Source organism: Amia ocellicauda, chromosome 6, assembly GCF_036373705.1.
Source record: "Amia ocellicauda isolate fAmiCal2 chromosome 6, fAmiCal2.hap1, whole genome shotgun sequence".
NCBI classification, from domain to species: Eukaryota; Metazoa; Chordata; class Actinopteri; order Amiiformes; family Amiidae; genus Amia; species Amia ocellicauda.
This window is the reverse complement of record NC_089855.1, coordinates 670,035-692,328: the sequence shown is the minus strand read 5'-3', so window position 1 is coordinate 692,328 and position 22,294 is coordinate 670,035. Positions and strand designations below refer to the sequence as shown.

Here is a 22,294-nt window from a genome sequence, read left to right as displayed (position 1 = left end):
TCTGAAAGATGAGGGGAATTATTTATATCCTTCTGGGCTAGACTGAACCTAATTAAATTGGTGACCTTGTCTCAAAGAAATTATGTGCGAAATTCTCTTCCTCCAGAAGTCAGGAGAAGGAATCTTAAAACAATCATCGAGCGAAGGAGATGAAACTCACAATACACAATGAGTGTGTGTGCGTGAGCATGTGCGTGTGAGCACGAGCGTGTGTGTGTGTGTGAGAGCGTGTGTGAGCATGTGTGCGTGAGCGTGTGTGTGTGAGCGTGTGTGTGCGTGTGTGTGTGAGCGTGAGCGTGTGCATGTGCGTGTGTCTCACATGTCTCGCTGTATCTATATGTGTTTTTCATGTGAAAGTTTGTAAATAACCTGAGTGTTTAAACTGCTTGTTGCAGCTGGTATAATCACAATGACTTTCTATAAACCCTCTCTAAAGTTTCTGTTTATATCGGCAGCTCAGTCAAGGTAATTTAATTTATTACAGGTCCATGTTTAATTTGAGATAAAGCAAAATGTTCAGGGTGCTTGAACTTTACGGATTTTACTTTTAATGACTGTGCTGCTTTGTTTTCCAGGTTAGCCTGCTTTGCTAATGACATGTCATTACGTCCTGCAGAACAGATACACAGAGCCGATTCACTCTGAATTTATTCAAGCGCAGTTCAGTGCTGCAGATACTGATCACTTCTCATTACTTATGTATCATGAGCGTTTTATCTCAATTTCAATGGGTACATTTACTCAGTGTAGTTCTACGCATTCAACCGGAGCTGGCAGTCCTCAGGACTTCCTAATAATGTGTCAAAGAAAGGAACATCATTTACTGTAATTCCTGAAAGCCGTGGTTTCATTAATTCTTCCACAGTAAATGAATGAAATCAAAGTAAAACCAATTATGGAAACTCACATTTGTTCTCTGTGTTCCATTTCATCTTCATTCACCCAACTGAAGACCGGTGGACCTTTGAGAGCAGAAGACACTTACATTGTGCATTTCTAAACTGTGAATTAGGGCATGAAATGACAGGTCTTTTCTAACCCATCCTTAGGTCTTTATCTCAGATTGTCTAGACTGTAGAAATACAGTCAGCTGAAACAGACTCGGTCAGCCATTAGAAATGATTTTATAGCCCCTGACATTTTCAGCCATGACTGCGTTCATGGGTTAGCTATTACCGCACTCCTGTGCGATCAAGTGGCACCTTCATATTTAAAGACGCTACGGAAACATTTGCTCAAGATACACGTTGTATAATGATTCTGTTTTGACATTAATGGTACCTATTTTATAAAGCAGTGTATTAACATGTTTTTGAATCCTGTGACAGGCTGATAGGACAGTTAGCAGAGAACAGGGAATGTGTGTTACATGTGAGACATAGACTGAAGATCAGAGTGTCACCCGCGCTCCAAGCTGAAGCAAATGAACAAAGGAAGAGGCTGTTAGAAGAAGAAGAACAGAAGACAAGACGAGGGACTGCTTCAATCACAGGTCCTTCACAGAAACTTGCCAACCCTTGTGACAGCTTCTCTGGATTCCTGTAGTTAATATCTACAAGATGCCATTGCAACGAGGGGTAATGTATTTATGACCTTTGGATTTGTGCGACATTTCTCCTAACGTGTAGCGTCTGTCTGCAGATACTAGATCTGGAACCTGGACTCATTCAACACCATTTCTTGGGACCAGTGCGAGTGTCTGTGTCTGTGCATCTCTGTGTGGACAATGATGACAGAATTTTATTTTAAGCCCCAAAAAGATTACACTTATCTTGTCTTCAAAGTTCATCATCTATGCTTAAACATTTTGGATGGAATTCCTCAATTATATGAAGGACTTCAGTTCCAGTCCGGTCTCATGGAGGTTGCACATAATTAGACACACCCAGCAGCCACTGTACCTGTCATTGGACAGCAGAACTGGACTGAACGTGTCTGTAGTCATCCTCTATGTATCAAGATTGACCGCTGATTGATGCTTTTCACTTGTAAGAAACAAGTCTTAATGCATGTCTGAGGCTGAGACATAGCGTCATCTAGTATGAAATGTAAATATTTAAACGCATTTGCGCTGGCCTTCCCCATCCTTCAGCGCCATCTTGGTCTATAACCTATCAGCAGCATGAGACGCCATTCAGAGCTCAGGACAGTGAGTCACACAAATCAGAAGCACAGGGTCGTCTATTATAAGCACATTTATATCTGGACACTCCTTTATTTACATTTGAAAATTACAGTGGACAGCTATTTCATAGATACAATGGGTTCTTGCAGTGCCATTGCTCAGGCAGAACACACTACGTATAAAAACACTAGATCTTTCCTTAGATTAGGGAGTGAAATGAACCCATAAATAAAAAAGAACATGTACAAATATCACAGTCTTTGAACTCTGGCGTTTCATTACATCCCATTAAGCCCCCGGTCAGAAGGGAAAAGACCAGCCTGCTTCCCAAACTGCAAAACAAATATTGCATTAAATCATAAGGGAAGAAACAGAACCAAACAAAATGTGAATCTGGAACAGATACAAGGAAAATTCAAGTGCACATGCAGATGCTTACATTGTTACTCCTGATTCAGTGTAGTTTGTTTTCAATGATGCAAAGAAATTAGATATTGCAGTAATTTCATATATATAATCTGCATGTATTACCAGTTTGTTTGTTACTCTGTCCTTGACCTCTGTCTTGGCTGTTACAGTTCTGTTCTTCCAGTTTTATTAGAACATTTTATTTAGTGGACCTGGAGACACTGTGGCATAACAGTGACCTTTTTCAATACAGTCTTGCCAAATGCTCCACACACACACAAATGCCCTAATCTGTTATGAGTCTGAGGAGGAAGGCATGCTTTTTAATATAACTTTAAATTGACTGCATTTCAAGATCATTAACAACAGACACTCTATGCCCTTCTATAAGATGTAGGCAAATATTCCCACTTATGTACAATCCTATTATCTGTGAAGCTAGTAGAAGATTTCCTCATGATATGGTTTGAAGGTCTCGTAAACAATGAAAACAAGGCAGAAAAGAAACAACGGGATGATGTTTATCATTTCAGAGACCATGTCAAACTGGAGTACCGGTGCTGTAATGAGAATGTGAAATGAGGGCTCAGGCTCTGCCGTGGCGGAACGAAACAAAGTTACTGAACCTTTCAAACGCCGACCGATTCGCACTGCCCGAGTCAACGTCTGTCTGAAGGAGCAGAAATGCTGCCGTTTACCTGACAGCGACACCGTCTCACAGCATCTGTCTTTCTGGGCAGTTTGTAGGACACTGTCTGTGGGACACACCTTGCTCAGCATTGTGTAAGGGCAACAAACAACACACCTCCATCTGCAATGCGATATTGGTAAAGACCATACTGTCCTCGAGTCGAGCGCATGTGCTGAACCTGAGCCGCTGCAAACTGGAACAAAGGGAAGTGCAAACAAAGAAGTTCCAGGGAGAGCCAGGGGAGACAGCAACTCTCCGCTTGGAATAAACGACAAAAGAGCTTCTTGAGGATTGGCAAACCTCAGCACACGTGATACGTATTACAAAGCCTCTTTGATTCAATCAGAAACGATGGCAGGGTTTAGGACAAATACAGGTCTTGTAAAACAACAGGTACTTGATTAAAATGTGATGCTTTGGCCACAGCCTTGAGAGCGGAGCTGAAATACTCCTCACGGTGCCTGAATCAACGGCTGTCCTTTCCGATCATACTGAGGAGAGAGAACAGCCAACCAGCGGTGAGCAAGAGGACGTCTCACTGCAAAACTCTGACTTATCTATGTACACGGCACCATTCTGCATTATTGGCAGAGTTTTCTATCTTATTATTATTACTACTATTATTATATGTTATCCCTATTCATATTTTAATCTCACAGACACTGAATTTCTCTCTGCTGCTGGTGTGTCAAACATACGTGTTATTGTGTCCGAGTATTTATATATATATATATATATATATATATGAATGTAACTATCATGTATTGGGTAGAACTACACCAGACGCCATTAGAATGAATGGTAAATACATGAAGAACCAAAGCTTGCAGCGCAGTAGTTTCATTTCCAAATGTTCACGGAGCGGGGGTTATGGAAACATTGCTCCAGGCTGTATCAGCTGTCAGCAGTATGGGTGGCCTGTGTGAATGTGATTCGTTGTCATGCTAGAGCATCATATCGCACGTCCATTTATTGCACAGATCCAGGCTACGTGTATATCTTTCTACATCTGTGGAGGTGATGTATGAAGTGATCCACTGAAGGATGGCTGTGACAGAGACTGGCCTCAGCTGTGGGCTGCTATTTCCTTTGTTGTCATTCTGACATTATAATACAGTTGTGTCAATCTTTAAAAAACACAGTGCGAATTATATGTCAAAAACATTGTGATGTAGTGCTGGTGTAGCACTGCCGGTAGAAAAACGCTACACCTCCCAGAGGCCCTGGCAGGATGAATAACTTTTAGAGCATAAAAGCAGGAAGTTGGATCCCCTTCTATAAGTTCATTAACAAACACTAAAAACATCCAAATCATAATCCAAAAAGTCCAGAAGCAAAAGTTTGATACCAGGTTAGTTCTCTCTCAGTTCTCTTGGATTCTCTCCTCTGGCCTCCACTCCTTCACCCAACTCCACCACAAAGGGATCCGACTTCCTGCTTTTATGCCAGTCAGCCAGTCGGGCCTCCAGCAAGTGGCACGTAAAGTCCCAGGACTGAAATATTGATAGAGTATGTTGTCTGGAAAATAATAATAAACAGGTAAAATATTGATTTTCTTCAAAAGGACATAATATATTTGCCCAAGTGTGCCATGTAAATAAATGTGTTAAAGTTTGTTTTTTAAATGAGTGTAGATTTCCACAAATGCACCAGTCAGATCACATTCTCCTGCAGCACAGTTTACTCCTCAAAACAGACGCTCAAAGGATTTCTACACCCAGAGGCTCATGACAAACAAGCTCAGTGTATTTATCTTCTCGCCAGTGAAACACACATTATCAGTAAAACAACAGGATTGATCATCCACAATTAATTTCCCCTCGGATGTTCTTTTGAAAGATTAAATAATGGAAACATGTATAGCCTAGTAAATGTGAAAAACAATAAAACCAAGCAAATGAAAAAAGACCCTCACAAAACATTTGATCCACATGTTCAAAGGACAACTAAGCCGTCTCCTGTAGCAGGGCAGGATCGAAGAGGAAACGTGTTCTTTGATTTCTGTCATGGAGAATACCACCAAAAAGGAATTCCCATAATATCCCACAACTGATAAAACATGCGTCTTCCCAGGAGCCCCGTGCCGCACCACAGTTACAGTACCCATCCGTCCAGACATGTTACTTAATTACTATTTACATAATAACCGTGTGAGACAATGATAGTCTTTTGTACCGAAGATGCTATCTTTCACGGTGAACTGCAGAGGTGTGGGAACGTGTCCTGATGAGCGTGCAGCTGATCTGTGAATTGCTTTATGCTGTGTGTGTGTGTGTAGCTCTATATAAATGTAAGTAATTACAGAGCTGCATATGAAGACAATGCTTCTTTCCCACAGTCTCTGCTGGTTTACACAGCTGTACTGTCTTGTCATATCTGTTGCAGATGTCTGGAAATTGCAAGCAAACAGAAGTGCGAACACAGCATCCTGAAACCGCAGAGAGTGATGATCGACTGCGGCAAATCAGACCCACGTGTGCCGATACTGAACACTGATACAGGATAGATCTGTAAGCAACGCGTTTCATTAGACGATATAATACCTGCCTGTTACTGAGGAACCCGACTGTGGTACCGATTGGGGGATTAACTGAATTAAACAAGTGACAAGTGAGAAGTATTCACAATCATGCCACACCCTCAGGAGGAGACCTTGGGGGTGAAGCCCTTGTGTCAACCCTGAACACACAAACAGACTATACCTGCATTATTTATGGTAAATACAAACGGAAATCATCACAACTGATCCCTGGTGAAATCAGTGCGCTCTGGGAGGTGGTTAAGATGAGGTGATGAAATAATAAGGAAAAACAAATTTATATTTAAACACATCAACAGTTGTGTCACAGTGCTGATTAAGTGCAGCTGTGAGGGGTAACGAGGGTTGATGTTTTGATATCAATGATGATACTTTACTGTAAAATGACTGTCAGACAATCCCTGTTGGTTTCTATAAACAAAAGTGTTCGCGTTTGACTTAAGAGTTTATGCTGATTCTTTCCTTCCATTAGTAGGACTTCAGTAAGATCATCCAGCAGGCACTATACTCCTGACCACGTTTATATAAGTAAGGTATCTTTCAAACCACATGGCAATAACACACGACTATAGAATAGAGATTTTGAAAGCTTTTCACTTACTGCAATACTGTGGATTCCCAAAGAAAACAATCAAATATCTAGCAGTAATATGAGTAAGTAAACAATACAGTTTGACGGTGGAAGTCAGAGCCCCAGCGCCAGCGCGCGTCTCGGGTGCAGGGGGTTACAGGCGAGGCCAGCGGACGATGCTCACACTGTGAACCTGCTCTTTAACAGAGGGGAGACACGTGACTGTGAAATAAACATGAAATAAAACATAAAACAGGGTAACTTGGCAATTCAAAATAAATTAATAATATAATCATGCAAAGGCCATGAGAAGCTGAAGATATTGTGCTAACGTCCTGTGGATAGGAGCAGAAGCATTGTGTTTTGGCAGCAGTGGTCAGAGGCCCCTCATTCACCCTCATCTGTAACTCTTGGTCTATTGTTTTAAAGTGAAGTTACAGGACGTCCCCGGACACCACACACCTGTTATTCAGGCTCTGCAGCAGTCTGGTCTGTTTATTATACACCTCTCAAGCAGAAATGCTCGTGTTATACTGTGACTGTTACAACGCTGAGCTGGGAAATGGAGACTTACTAGACATTGGAAAGTGAGTTGCAAAGTCATATAAACAAACGGCAACATGGATCAGAATTTCAACACTTGGACTCCATCTAAATACGGCACAGTAGGAAAAATTGATATTTTCAAAGCCAATCAGAGATCTTATAACATTAACAACATATATTAACATGGACCTGCATTGTAAAACCCAGTACAAATGCCAGTTGCACGGTATATTCTTGAGTTCCCATCCTTTGTCTAGTTCCTGTCCTGAAGATTTACTTTGCTTTCTTCCCCTGACCTCCAGTTTGTGTATTAAGGGCGAAGATGACGTGAGGATGAGAGGCATGGTGCCCAGAGTGTGATTTCCTGTTCACTGATAACAGTCTCTCTGAAGTCTGTGCGTTTCCTTCCTGCAATGGTTAGGTTACACATGTATCTGAGATGCAGAAATAATTTCTTATGAAGGTTTACAGTGTGTGTGGGGGGGTAACATATAACTACAGTGGAAAAGAGTAAGAAATACAAGAACTTAAGTTTCACCACTCATAGTTAACCATCTGTGACTAGGTCCAGCAACCAGGGGCTGCCGAGCCCGAGCGCTTCCCCCGGGGGGGCCAGGTGGCTGCTGGTCTCTGCTGGCGGTCTGTGAACTCTGGACCTGTCGACACAGGTTATGAGTTCAGAAGCAAAGGAACAAAACACGGAAATAAACATGAGCGACAGGTAGGGCTTGAAAAGAAAAAACGATTCAAAGGCATCACTGAACAATGGTCACTACAGACTGGTGGCATCTCCCAAAGAATATTATTGATTTATCATAAAACTATTTTATTCTCCCCCACCCACCCTCTTCCATATTTACACACTGGCTTAGTTGCCCTGACCCCAAAGTTCGTCTCTTTTTGAGTTATAGTTTCCTTTCTTTCCCGCTTTGTCTTGGTTTTGGTCACAGGGTAGCTCGCTATGAATGTTCGTATATCTGGCTGGGTTTCCCATTATGCTTTGCTGTCCTCCTCCTTTGTTTGAATGCTGTTGTCACTGTGAACTTTGACCTCAATTGCTTCTGACTTCAGACTTTCTTTCCCGTTTTCTTCTTTCAGTGGTAGCTTCCTGTGAAGAAAGGGTGAACAGATGTTAGGGTAGATTACAGAACAAAACAGTAAAATAGTCTATTCCATCCAGCTGACTTTACATTAGTGTCTTATAGAGAGCGACAGATCGGACTGCCCATCAAGAACGGGGCACTAAAAACACAAATATGTCTGGGCAGAAATAATGTAATGGTGTGAGAAGAAGTGTTTGATCATTTAAAAGTTCATATACACGCACACTATATATGTAATGAGGAAGTAATTTAATAGAAGGACTTTCATTTTATCAGTCCTTAAAAATATGACATGTTCAAGGAGACTTGTAATGCTTATATGACAATATAAACATGCACAGAGCATGTTTCAACCTCTTGTCTCCAGCAGCCTAAACAAATCCACATGCAGTAAAGACCAGTCCCCTCATGAGTCCAGGGGAGTGATTTTCTGTAGCAGACTGATGTGCACAATGCATCCTCTTACATGTGCTTGTACTGTGTGGAAACTGGACAGATGTGTTCAAAGCAGCATCCTGAGTGCTGAGGATTGACTTAGTTTCCTTGCTAAGAAAGTGTGTGTGGAGCAGGGGAGCAGAAAATAAAAAGACCACTTGCCTTAAAGTTACAGCTCCATCCCAAAGATGATGGTTTAACATAATCAAAGTAACGATGTTTGGTTCTGCATCAGAGCTAGAACACAGACAACACAGCATGGGACATCCCAGGACTTAATGCTCAACAAACATGGTTTGAAATGGATGAATGACACAGTACTGTTTCAGAGGAAAATAAACAATACGCTAGTAAACTAGTTCAGATGGTCGGTGTAACTGTTGTTGAAAAGTAAAGAGAATAATGCCATCTTTACTATTTATTCCTCAACTGTGGACACAGTAACTCTTCACGTTGTTTATGGAAACTATAGATGCTATCAAGGACCATGAAACACTAACACTCGGTCGACTTGATACTCGTTGCCTCAGGAAAGACAAATCTGGTGACTGTGTAGTTTTTCCACAATTTGGAAAGTCATGACAGGACAGATCCGAACAGGCAGAGCAGACATGCTGGAGTTTGACATCCAACATTATTTGGTATATTTTACATTTTAAAAGGGAGCTTATATGATAGGATCAAACCGGAAGAGTGGTGTGTTTCTTACTAATACACCATAACACATAAAGATGCATAAAACCGTGATTTTAGAAATGGCGGGACATTCCCTTTAATAAACTAACTAAACAGGAAAGACTACTGGACTACACAGGCCACTCTGTCCTGAATGAGATCGCTGTTAGGATATCATTCCAGGATTAGTGAGGTTCCTGGCAAAGAGAGAATGAGACTCGGGGTCCGATAGCTCTGACATGTCTTGTCCGGGTGCCAGCGTGCTCTCTAATACACATCCTGCCTGGTCTGGAGTCTGGAGACCAAAACTGCTTATCTTATCTTCCACTTGCAAGGGCATTACTTTTCAATACTTCTTATACTTTTGGTCTTTGGAAAACACCTTCAATCCCGGAGCAGAATGCCCACTATTGCTCGCGATGCTCCGAGCCGTATTCAGTGAGTCAGAGATCCGCAGCCTTCATGCTGTGAAACTCACGCTGTTTTAGTGGCAAAGGTTTTAATAGATTGAGCTACACTGAATCTCTGAAGAATAAAATGCTTTTTATTTATAGATGCTCATTCTTCTAGTGCTCTGTTTTACTGCCAAGAAACACTGTTAATTAAGCCACATATTAAGCTTGCAAAATGTCCTAGTTCTAAATAGCAGCCTGCTGGTGGTTAATGTTGTTAATTATAATCTGAAATACAATAAGCAAAATAACTGTGACATATAAACCTGTTACATTTTTCAGCACGGAGAACTGAGTCATGAACTTGCCTCACTTAAAATAAACCTAAAATCTAGTTTCTTCAATATTGCTTCTACAGTGAGTTACTTATTTCCATCAAACAGGATCTTTCCTCTTCAGTTACATCAGTGTGGTGTTGATCGACCATTTTGAACCGGTACTAAAGATGTTATTTTCAGATCCATCGACTTTTAGTTTATTTACAACATGCTCAGTATATATTATAACCCATTTTCTGATGATGTAATACACAGCGGAGGAGCTGAGCTCGTTCCTCATGAATTGTAAGTAGTTATTCAAGCTGATTACTGCTTATGCTCTGAGGACTTGTGGAAATTAGATGTTCCATCTCAAGATATTATTCAATTACATATTTATTAATTGGATTCTTGATAGAATTTAACAGATCAACAATTGTATGCATTCATTAATTATTTTCTGTGGTATTTTGTATTTGTATCTTCATCCTGTTTAGGAATAACCCCATCATATTTACTTCAATACGGAGATGTTCAGGTATCTTCATAGACGTGCTGAAAATAAATGTAAGGGTTATGTATCGAGTTATTTATAGCTCTAAAGACACGAATATAAAGGAAGGCTGCTGTAAGAAACCCTGGCTATGATGTAGAACAGCTTTGCAGAGATGCACATTGTTTAAATAAGTGGAGGAAACTTCCAAGAACTGCATGTACTTAAACTGGAAAACAATAAATTAATGGCGATGAAATAGCAACTAGAAGGAATGAGAGTCTAGTCATGGTCTGCTTATTAATACACTAAAAACTTCTAATGATTTAAGATCATATATCTCCAGAGCCTGATCCTGGCCCATCAGCGATGGGAACCAACGCAGAAGCTCAAACGGGCACAATTTCAAATGCTACTTCCTTCTGTAGAGCCATTCCAGCAAAGACATTAAGATAAACTAAACTAACCAAACTATAAATAAGTCCAACTATAGATGACAACTTTTACACCTTTCTTTATGCCTTCAAATGCATGTGTGGCATATCTAGATGTTTTTGTATTACCCATGATGCACCACATTTCATATTTTTGTTTGAGTTTCAATGCACTTTCATTGTTAATGTTTCCAATGACATATATACATACATCAGAAAAGGATTAAACCTTTGACCTTCAGTGTGGGATACTGCACATAGTTTTACTTTTCTTATGAATGTGAACTAATTTCCAAATGGATAAAATAAAGATATTTCTGCTCTGTAGCATTAAGAGGTGGTTGATTTTGTGGCTTTAAAGCTGATTGGTACAGTATATACAGCTCTGCAAAAAAATAAGAGACCACTTAACACTGATTTCTGAACTTGGAGTGGTCTCCAGAGCTGTATATAAAGGGATGTGAAAGATAAAGATTTGCCCTGGTCTTTGACCACACCACTCCCCTGGACTGTGCTTTGCTCCGTTAAACCTGAACAGGACCCTGTTCTCTCATCTCGATGATGCTCTTTATTTGTCTGTTATTTCCCAGTCATCTGTCTGGAACAACTCACAATGCAGTGGAAGAAAACAATAAATAATTATGAGGAGAAGCAGCTGCGGTTATTTACAGTCAGTCAGAGACCTGAGATGGTACCTGCATTATTAGTGATCGTACTAAAGAACAAATATCTAAAGAATGTGTAAAAACCCTGTTCGATTGTTCTTCCTGGTTGGAAGGGTTCCTTTTATCAGGGCTCATGTTTGGGCATGCCTGGGATTGGCCCCTTGGTCTCTAGTGTTTGTGCATGTCTGGGATTGGGCCCTGTATGTCTAGTGCTTGTGCATGCCTGGGATTGGCCCCTCGGTCTCCAGTGTTTGGCCATGCCTGGGATTGGCCCTTCAGTGTCCAGTGTCGAAGCACTGCTAAGTGAGCCAATAAAAGCAATTCTTACTCTGGCTCTGTGAGTGGTGTGGTCTCATTGGGCTCGTTAACAGGGCTCCCGTCATCAGGGTTAGTTATTCTCTCCTCTTCAGTTCTCATCTCAACAATGGGCTCCTTCGACCCATCCTTCCTGCACACACAGAAGGCAGTCATTAGCAGCCCGTGTCACACAACGGCGCGACGCACAGCGCAGCAGGGAGCCGGCTGCTCCTGCGTCAGCGCTCTGAAGATGCTGTTACAGTACAGTGTCCCGCTGTAGCGTCCTCTGTCTCTCTTGTCGACCCTGAAGACAGTGCAGAGACAGCTGTCTACATCACAGTGCACATAGGTTTGCTAGGGGAGAAGATTGTAATGAACTCATAATTAGCACCGGGGCTATTGCACTTATAGGCAATGAGATATTATTATTTTCCTCCTTCCTCTTCTGTTTCCATACAGTATATTCTACACCAAATTGTGGAGTCAAGCCCAGCGGCTCAGAGCTGGTTTAATGCCAGACACAGAGACTTGCTGTTGACTCAGACAGAGGTGACAGGACAGGTACTATTACTGTATTACTCTTAACAGTGTGGAGAAGGATCGTGTGTACAGTTGTCATGTGTACAATCCGGAGCACAGAGCACAGTTATTTAAAATCATTCCAAGTAGTTTGATCTGTGTCCCTTCATTGAACTTACTTGTAAAGATTTCCAAGAAGGGCAAAACCAATATAAATAACAAATAAATAAACATAATCCTAGCATTGTTTCCCCTCACAAAATATTTTGCATGTCATTGCATGTCATGTCATTTACATAAATACACACACACACACACACACACACACACACACACACATATATATATATATTCATTGTAAGAGTGCAGGAATGCACACAACAGCACAGCGCAGGCCAGCAAGTGCAGGAGCGAGACTGGAAATGATCAGCTCGAGCTTGTTTGACTAAAGCAGCTGGTGGAGATCCACAGAAGGACAGAGTTCATCTCATTGACACACATGGCTGAAGGGCGGAGTGTGAAATCACGAAACACATTTTCATGTGAAAATGTTGCTCAGTTAGTACTGGGATATTATTATGCACTAATCGTATTGGCAGAGCAGTTCTGATGTCTCTCAGGTCAAAGTCATATCATTCCCTGCCACCATTTCAGACATTGTCCAAAACGATCAACACGAGGCACCCTTGACATCTGCTGATTGTCATCAACATACCTTTTCTCTGCATGGAAACCTTTCTTTTGAGGACTGGTAACACGTGGTCAGTATCAAAATTATAATCTTATGTTTTCTTGCCATTTGCTTCAAATTGATAAGATGGATGTTCCCAACAAACTCTGGCCAATGAAACAGTGATGATGAGACTCGAGGTCGTGCTGTTGTGTCAAGTTGTGGAGTGAAGACAGAGCCTCCGATCACAGACACATCTTTGCACTCAGGATCTCTGACATGGCATCTAGTGAGGCTGGTGCTCATGGGCAACGCTAGCGTTTCCTTCAGAGTCCAGTGAATAGTAAGCCACTGATCATAGACGCGTGTTTATAGGGGTAAGGTTTAAACATTTCAGTGTGGACAGTTTCTAATATAAATTAAATGAGTGAATTAAAAAGCTAATGTTCACCGGTTGACAGGCCGTCAACCGGTGAACATTAGCTTTTTAATTCACTACCTGTATTAATTGACCTCGTTCTCCTGTGTGTTTGGAGCATGTGGGCCGAGGGTCTGTACTTACAGGTAGGCCGCCTTCCCCTCCTCCAGGTCTTTGCTCTTGCCGCTGGTGGCCGTCTTCTTGCCGCACATCTTCCTGGTGATGCACATGAGCAGCCCGCACTGCTTCAGGAAGAAACAGCCCACGTCCACCGCGGCCAGCACCAGGATCAGAGCCGCGACGGCCAGCCCCACCACCGCGCCCAGGCCCAGGCCGCTGAACAGGGAGTCTGCTGGGACGGCACAACAGCACAGCGCTCAGGTCACAACTCTGGACAGCAGCCAGTAAAACACAACACAACACTGGCCTGTGGCACGGTCGACACACTTGTGTGTCATAATATTATTAATACAGGAATACTGCTACCACAATAACACTGTAAACACAAATGCAAGTGACCTTTTAGGCAGTTAGGACTGCAGAAACACGTGTTGAGAGTACAGTAGGAGGTTGCAGGTTTGTGAGAAACAGAAACCAAGTATCAATCTAATATTTATAAATACAAATAATAGTGATGAAAATTGACATGACAGTCGATGTATTAATATATTAAAATTACCAAAGCAGAAAGACCTGCCAAGTGAAGTCCTGAACTGTGTGCGCTGTGCAGTGCAGTGCAGATGTGAACACTGGCACTCAGACCACATCAGACTCCTTCACTGAAATTCCAAAATGTCCTTGAAAGAGACTTCACTTTTTAAACCATCAAATATACATAATCTGTATATGCTAAGATTAACTGGATACATTTTAATATGGTATCCTAACATAAACAGCATATTCTTGGTGTGTAATCAGCGGAAACCAGATGCACGTTTTATAATTTATAAGAGGCTTATGATTGAGGCACAAGGGTCACATTCTGGAATCAAAAGGCTCTCAGCTGTTTATTTCAATTAAAGTTTCAGTTTTAATTACTTGCATTTGAATATGATGTTTTCATTTGCAGGACAGAGACTGCCTGGCATTCGATCAATGTTTGTGTTGCTATAGGCGCCTGTTTATTGGTTTATCTCCGAGTTAATTCAGAGAAAGATGAGGAGAAAGTTTGGCGTGAATAGATACTTCCTCCTGTGATTAAAAGGTATCTTGTTATCCTTGAGGAAAGTCATTGGTTCCTCTCAGAAAAACAATCATCCTTTTAATTATCTGTATTGAACTTGCACAGACTAAAGCACAGAATGACCCGACCCTCTGCACATCGTCTAATTTTAGGCCTATCGTGTAAAATAAGAGGCGTGATAAACTCTGTCACTAGTTTTATATCACACGCTGTAAAACTGCAGCTCTGAGAATCAAGAACTACCAGAAAAAGATGTTTGTGTCTTCTGTGATGAGCACAGCATGTTATAGTGAACTATTCAAATTGACGTATGCTCTATTATATTCTTGTTTTTTGGTTATTAATCAAAATAATAACTTATACAAGCATGTACAGATGTCTGTGCATAGCATGCCTTCTTATTCTCTTGGGTAAATTCCTAAATGAGTGCATGCTGGTGAGGGCCGGCCTTTGCAGAACTGATCAGTGTGTGTTTCAGTATTTCAGCATTTCACTCCTTGCCTTCTGTGCACCATTGTCTGTCTTTCACCTTGGCTGAATGCAGCTTCTTCATCCATTCACCTCTGACAGTTACACAGCAGAGACCAGCTTCTCGTGTAACTAGTGAAAACACTCCATGGACGTCTGTTATTTTTGTCCTTCTCTTTGTCACAAGCACAAGACTAGTACTCTGACTCTTTTTCCATCCGTGTAGATGGATCTGCACGCGCTGAACACATGACGTCAGCGCACTGCTGGCAGAAAGGCCCTCGAACGCCATGCTGGCTAATCTTTTGATAACTCCATTCTGCTCCACAGTGTAACTCCTGCAGCGACCCTTCCTGTAATGTGAGCTCGCAGACTGAATATCGTGCCCCGCTAACTCTGCAGCAGCGCTTCATTCCCGACTCTCATCCTCGCACCACTGACCCCCGACACGCGGTTCCTCCCGCACGGGAAAATGTCATTTCAGTATCTGTCGTTTCCACTCTCCATTCTAATGGAGGCATGTTCATCAACACGCATGGCTGCCGCCTTCCACTCAGACATCACACACAGACATCCCCGCAGTTATTGGCCTGTCGCTTCACTGCGCGCCTCACACACCCGTTTAAGCTTCAGCACTAATATCTTCATCCGCCGTCCATGCAATCATGCCTGGCTGGGGATCCTCGCAGCTTATTGCTTCGTATTCCGTGCTCTTTTGCTCACGACGCACTTCGAAGTGTCCTGTCAGTCACGGCAATGCGATCCTCGTAGTCGTCCCATTTAGTCTGCGCTGTGGTCGAGCACGGCTCAGCCCTGATCCAATCGGCATCAAACAAGCACACGCTTCAGTCGCATCGCCAGCAGGTCAGCAAAGCAGTCTGTCACTCAGCGCTCAGCTGTCACAGCATGGGTGTTTGAATACAGCAGCCAACAGAAGAGCAGGGAAGGAGAATAATCTGACAGCGCTGCCTGGTCTGCAATGTGAGTAACTGCCAGGGTGTCCCGGGATCCACCGCGACTGCAGGCCACTGTGATTACTCCATAAAGGGACAATTCAAAAGCAAAAGAGATGTCATTGAATTCTCCAGGGCAGCTTGCCATGGGAGCACAGGCTTTACACTCAATGAACTGATTGTGTTGACCACAGCGCCTGTGAAGAACTGAGCAATTCCTACCCGAGTCACACTACCCTCCAGAGTCACAACTTTCAGTGGAAACAGGAGCTTGGAGTTGCGCTTTGAACGACTCAGGGAGATTTCCCCTTTGACTGCTAACCCTTCAGGAGCCACATAAACATGTGGAAGAAAATGCCGGGGCAGGCAGAAGAGAGGAATTATATGCTTTTAAAAAATTGTGCTACAAGAAAAAGTACAATAATAAATAAATACATACATAAAAATGATCTCACATTTCAGAGTAAAATAAAATTGTCTTGTGCACAGCTGCTTATTTACTCTGATACTATCAAAAGGAAAGTAAACAATGTATTGTCCACCCTGAGCTGTGACTATAAGGATGTTCTCACAGTCAGCTTTTAACATCCACTCTTCACACCTTAAAAATCCCATTCTACTGGAACGGACACCTTTCTTTAACTGGAGAGCTTCCACAGAAGCTGTACTCAACACACCTGCAGTTACTTGATAATTTCTACGTCTGTCCCTTTACCTGCTAGGTAACCTGATTGTGAAGCCCAGGTCATCGGCAGCCTGTCCATCCTCAAACTACCTGACTTCTGTGACCAGTCAAGGGGGTGGGACGCTTTTCGCAGTCTCGGGGTGAGACATCTTACTAACTAACACCTTGTATTTATTAACGTAAAAATGAGTATCAGAACCACAGCCAGGTCAACTGTGTACTTTTTGTTTAAAGGTCGTCTATGTTTGCTGACCTGCTATGGAAAATAAGTACTCAATTAAATCAATAAACAACACGAATCACACTCAGTAAATCAACTGTTTCATGAATGCCCCAAGTGAGACTGTTGAAGGGATTTGTCAGGCCGTGTATTAGTCTCCCAAATACATCTATCATCTGTGTTTCAGAGCTCCACAGCTGTGCACTTTGCATTTCATTACACCTTAGTCTGATCTCGAACCAAGAGAAGAGGAAATAGCAAAAGCAGCACCTTTTAAATCATGTGGAAGAGAGCCGTAGGGAAATAAAAGGAGCATTTATATATTTCACTCTACCTCTGCATGCAGCTTGCAATTCACACAAAAATCTGGTTTATTCTGAGAAACGTCAGGCATAAAAAAAAAAAGCAGTAGCCATTCAAAAGCACTTTATACTTGAGAAGAAAATCCTTAAAATAAGCAAAAGACTGTGACTGTCAATAGTCACGGTGGCATTAAATACATCCTTCAGTGAAGCAAACTCCCTTATCTGAGGCGTACTGGCTCGCTCTCAGGACTTTATTCTCAGTGTCACGATGTGAAGATATATAGAATGTGTGTGCATAACGACAGGGCTGAAATGGATATTGTATAGAAGTATTGGTGTAATATCATATATATATATATATATATATATACACACACACACACAGTCTTCCCCAGACTGTTTGAGGCGTTATAATTCAAAATACAAGATTGGCGAGGCGCTATAAATATTTACCGATGTGCTTACATTTATAGAATTTTAAGAAATATCGCAATTTTCAGTGTTAACATCATGATTTCGAGACCCAGGCAGTCATTTTTGTATGTATAAACACCAATGTCAACCGAACATTTCTGATTGGCTGACGAGCAAATCGCAAACACCAATTATACCTGAAGTCACCACATCCCTCACCACCCCCCCTCCGCAAGACAAGACACACATACAACATCCAAATTAATAGAATGAGATATTTTCATCATTAAAATAATATAATCACTCTGTTAATATTATTGAATTATTTGTTTGTTTATTTTTCCAGACTGATTTATTTTTCTGACAGAATTTATAGATACTTTATTATCTGTGTTAAGAACTTGTGCTTTACACATTCTGGGAGTAATCCATCCCATGATGCATTTCACCTGTTACAATGCTGTGGCCAAAAGGATTTACGCACCTTCCAGGTGGTTTACAGGGCCCTTCAGCACCAGAGTGGCCCTTGAGCGGCCCTTGAGCAGCTCATGCAGCGACGGCTCAGGGCAGAGGGCGAGGCACTTGGGGTTTTATTTATTTAATTATTTATGTTTGTGGTTGATGTATTGTGTCATTAACAGCGGTATTTAGAACATCATTAATCGTACTCACCCTGCCGTTGCAGTGGTGGGGGAACAAGCCGCCGCTGAGCTCAGACGACTCAATTCATTAAATCTGAAACACATTCATTTAGCCCTGATGAGCCGACTGTCTGACTGGGGACGGAGATTAATGTGCGGGTAATAAATTCAAACTACCAGTTTGCATGATTCCGGCAGGAAGTTTTAATTTATTTAATTATCGTGAAATAGTTTGGAAAAGGGTCGAGCCATGTATTGTAAGATTTTATGACCTAAACGCAATCGACAGATCCAGTACAAATGGTCTAAATAAATGGCTCTTCTAAAACCACACACGCCTGCCCTCCACTTAGCATTTCATTCATCCAGATAATAGTTAAAGAAGAGTCGAATAAAGGAAGTCTTCGTCTGGGTCATTCATGGTGACAGTATGAAAATGTACTTCGGGACTTTGAATAATGATGCTCCGGGTTGTCACTAAGTGTAGAGTTCTTGTCACTTCACATTAACTGGTTGGACTCACCAATACGGCTAGGACATACTGAGGGGCAGTTCATATGTATAAGAGCTAAAACCAGTACTACTGCTGTGAATATAGTAGTAATATCCACACTATAGTGCTGCCATTATAAACTGGATATCAGTTATTCATAGAGGGCGCTGGCAGAAATATGATGCAGCTGCTTTACTCCGGGGCAAAAACACATTTGTGTTTCATCGACACTGAGCTTTACAGTAAGCACACTGCTGTCACAGAATGTCATTTAATGTATTTAAGAACATAAGAAAGTGTCCAGTCGAGAGGAGGCCATTCGCCCCATCATGCTCGTTTGGTGTCCATTAATAACTAAGTGATCAAGGATCCTATCCAGTCTGTTTTTGAATGTTCCCAAATTGTCTCTTCAGCCACATCGCTGGGGAGTTTGTTCAGATTGTGACGCCTCTCTGTGTGAAGAAGTGTCTCCTGTTACAGGATGCCTTGAAGCCCAATTTCCATTTGTGTCCCCGGGTGCGTGTGTCCCTGTTGATCTGGAAAAGCTCCTCTGGTTTGATGTGGTCGATGCCTTTCATGATTTTGAAGACTTGGATCAAGTCCCCACATAGTCTTCTCTGTTCCAGGGTGAAGAGGTTCAGTTCCTCAGTCTCTCAGTAGGACATTCCCTTCAGACCTGGAATAAGTCTGGTTGCTCTCTTCTGAACTGCCTCTAGAGCAGCGATATCTTTCTTGAAGTGTGGAGCCCAGAACTGTCCACAGTATCCAGAGGAGCTCTAACTAGTGCATTGGACATTGTACGCATTGCATGAACGATATTTATCATTCATAGAAAAGCATATTAAGGAAATTAAAGTATGGCATATGTAATAAATAAATACGAAGATGAATACTGAATGTCCTGAGCTTTGGGGAATTCCTAAATGCATTGATGGCTTGTGCTTTATGAACTGTGTGACAGTTAAAGGAAAATCACTCAATTACATATCGCTGTGTGGGATTGCTTTTTGTTCCGCCCCCCACCAGAGTCGATATGCTTGAAATGCGAAACATTATCCTTTAGTTAAAAGTTTTGCTAACGTGCCTTGTTATGTTCACAACTCTGTGCTGAGCATGAAGTACCTCGGTGAGAATAGTGATGAGAAAGTATTTTGCCGAGTGAATTGCCTGCAGCGCAGAGAAGGAAAGGACCACAGGGGGAAACGAGAATACAGAGTATGGCATTAATGTGATGAAAACCATTGAATTAATGAGAAAATAATAATAATATTTATATTAATAATAATCTCCCCTTTTGAAATGTATGTTCAGGAAGTCACCACAGATATCTATTATTCATCTGAGCTTTCCACAGTCACTGGTTGTCATTTCTTTTTCCTGCTGTTGAGCAGAATCTGCGGTGAATCTGTGCCTCGCAGCAGCAGAGCCAGCAGGTTTGTAAGAGCCACTGCTATCTGATTGAGCTGTGAAGTTAAAGCTTGTGAAGAAGCAGTGAGACCTGGCTGGATTGGCACTGAGCCTTGTGCTGTGAAAGCCACGTGTTTTCTGCTGCTCTGGTGTTTCGCATAGCGATCAGGTGCGAGACGCTGGAGTATCTGGAGCGCTGCTGGACAGTAACATCGTACTGTTTTATACTGTGTTGCCTTGACAGGGCTCAGACCTCCCCGAGACCTGTGTACACATCAGCCACATGTTTTTATTCAGTTTCATTTCACAATATTTTATTTGTTCTGGTGTTTATCAGTTCGTTGGGCCCTCGCTGTGAAGTGCAGTTTTTGTTGTTGTGGATAAATCAGATGGCCAGTCTGTAATGGACAGACAATAGAAACACTTGGGTTATATTTGGTTTATTGAAAGCAAGGGCTTCCGCACGTGTGGCTCATGCGTTAATTAAGCAAGTAACATCCCAGCATGCTTAGGGTCATGTACAGAAACTCAGGACAGGCCTGGTTGCTATAATCATGGCTAGCATGGCTGCAAGAGGAGACCTCAGTGCTTTTGAAAGAGGGGTGATGTTTTGGGCATGTTTGGCAGTGACCCAGACAGCCCAACTTGCTGATGTTTCATGAGCGACGGTGTCTGTGGTGATGCTGGAAGTCCAAGGGAAAGACATCATCAGCAAAGGACAACAGTTGGTGGAGCACTTACTGCAGGATCGTGATATCCATTAATTAATTAAAGTCCAAGGCAAAACAAGCAAGATCTGCACATTTCAACCCGGGGCAGGAGCAGTCAGCTGTGTCTGCGGAGAACACCTCGGAATGGCACAGACTGCCCCTCTCACCTGGCAAGGCCCGTCTGGGACTGCGGCGGTGAAAAGAGCACAGGCAACGGCCTACAGCAGGGGAGAAATGCATGTGGTCAGATGAATCATCCTTCACCACGTTCTCAACAAACGGATGAGCACATGATGGCACCTAATGGACTCTACACCCCAGTGCTTGGCTCCCATGAAGGGTTCTGCTGGTTCTGTAATATGGGACGGTTTGGGTGAGCTCATTACCTTAGAAGGCAAGGTCGGTGTTAATCAATGCTTGATGGTACCGAGTGATCATCTCCCCCATGCTGCGGCCTCTTTCCTGAGAGGGGGGTCTTCCAGGATGACAGTGTATCCACAGAGCACGTGCGGTCTCTCTTGGTGAGCAGGACACTGATGTCATCCATGTCATGGCCAATCGAGCATTAAATGGGATATTCTGGAACGACACCCGACAAGCTTCTCCACGTCCATCAGCCAGGCGTGACAGATTGACTTGCTTGTGGAAGTAAGGCGCCGCATCCCTCTGGCAGAAGCGACGCCATGGCGCATACAGACTGCTGGCCACCATGGGGACTCAACTCCTCATTCGGTGACTTTACATTGATGTTTCCATGGCTCTGTCCACTACCTGTATCTTTTCATGAAACAACCTGTCATCTCCCTCAGATCATTAGCTTCGCCGTCAGGGTAGGACTTGCACTGCACATGAATTCATTATCATCATCCTTTTTAGTCTGTTCCTTTCTTTCTACAGGCACAGAGAATGAGTCACCTCGTTGGTGCATATTTAACTTATGCAGATGTACTGGATAATTTACTTTTTAAACCATGTGGTCTACTTATTTGTCTTTTATGTGTGAAAGCACAACAGGTGCCTCTTAGTGCCTTTAGTGTGTGTTTGAACGTGCAATTGTGGTGTCAGCAGGAGCCTACCTTCTGACTCTGTGAGAAAACTGCCTCCCACACTGGAGGGCCCACTCTCATAGAGATGTGAGCGAAGATATGGTGGAGCTCTGTGCTAACTGACACTCCTCCTGAGGGAACGTCCTGAGAGCTGTGTGGCTCCGCAGACACCCGTGTCCCAGTGCGAGCAGACGGGTGCAGTGCTTCCTCGGCACAGGGCCTGCAGAGCTATGCAAGCTTGAGTGAGAATCACCTTCCAACTCCTCACCTCAGGCAGACAATGGGGCAGTGTCGCACATGAGCAGGACAGAAATAAGCCCAAACATCTGGAAATGTCTCCTGAAAAGCCAAGACCCACAGAAGACAAAGCCACACTAATACAGGTCCTTTAGTTTACTTAACAATATGTTGAAGCCGTTCACAAAGTCAGCACAGAGACTGTTAACCCTGTGCTGCTCTGCCGATAACCGG

At 42.6% G+C, this 22,294-nt stretch overlaps 1 protein-coding gene across 1 annotated transcript; it reads right to left on the bottom strand.

Annotated features, from left to right (window-relative positions):
- Positions 1-2,180: 2,180 nt before the first annotated feature.
- LOC136751672 (neural cell adhesion molecule 2-like) lies at positions 2,181-15,241 on the bottom strand. The gene is made up of 4 exons (XM_066707464.1): positions 15,214-15,241; positions 13,443-13,650; positions 11,723-11,842; positions 2,181-7,988 (listed from the first exon to the last, which is right to left on the bottom strand). The coding sequence occupies exons 1-4, from the start codon at positions 15,239-15,241 to the stop codon at positions 7,874-7,876; spliced, it is 471 nt and encodes a 156-aa protein (XP_066563561.1). The 3' UTR covers positions 2,181-7,873.
- Between the last annotated feature and the right edge of the window lie 7,053 nt (positions 15,242-22,294).

Coding starts and splice junctions, on each gene's coding strand:
- LOC136751672 (XM_066707464.1), bottom strand. CDS start 15,241: ATGGCGTTCGAGGGCCTTTCTGCCAGCA. Junction 13,651..15,213: donor CGAGGGCCTTTCTGCCAGCA/GTGCGCTGACGT, acceptor GTGCCGTCCCAG/CAGACTCCCTGTTCAGCGGC. Junction 7,989..11,722: donor ACACCACTCACAGAGCCAGA/GTAAGAATTGCT, acceptor CTTTCTTCACAG/GAAGCTACCACTGAAAGAAG.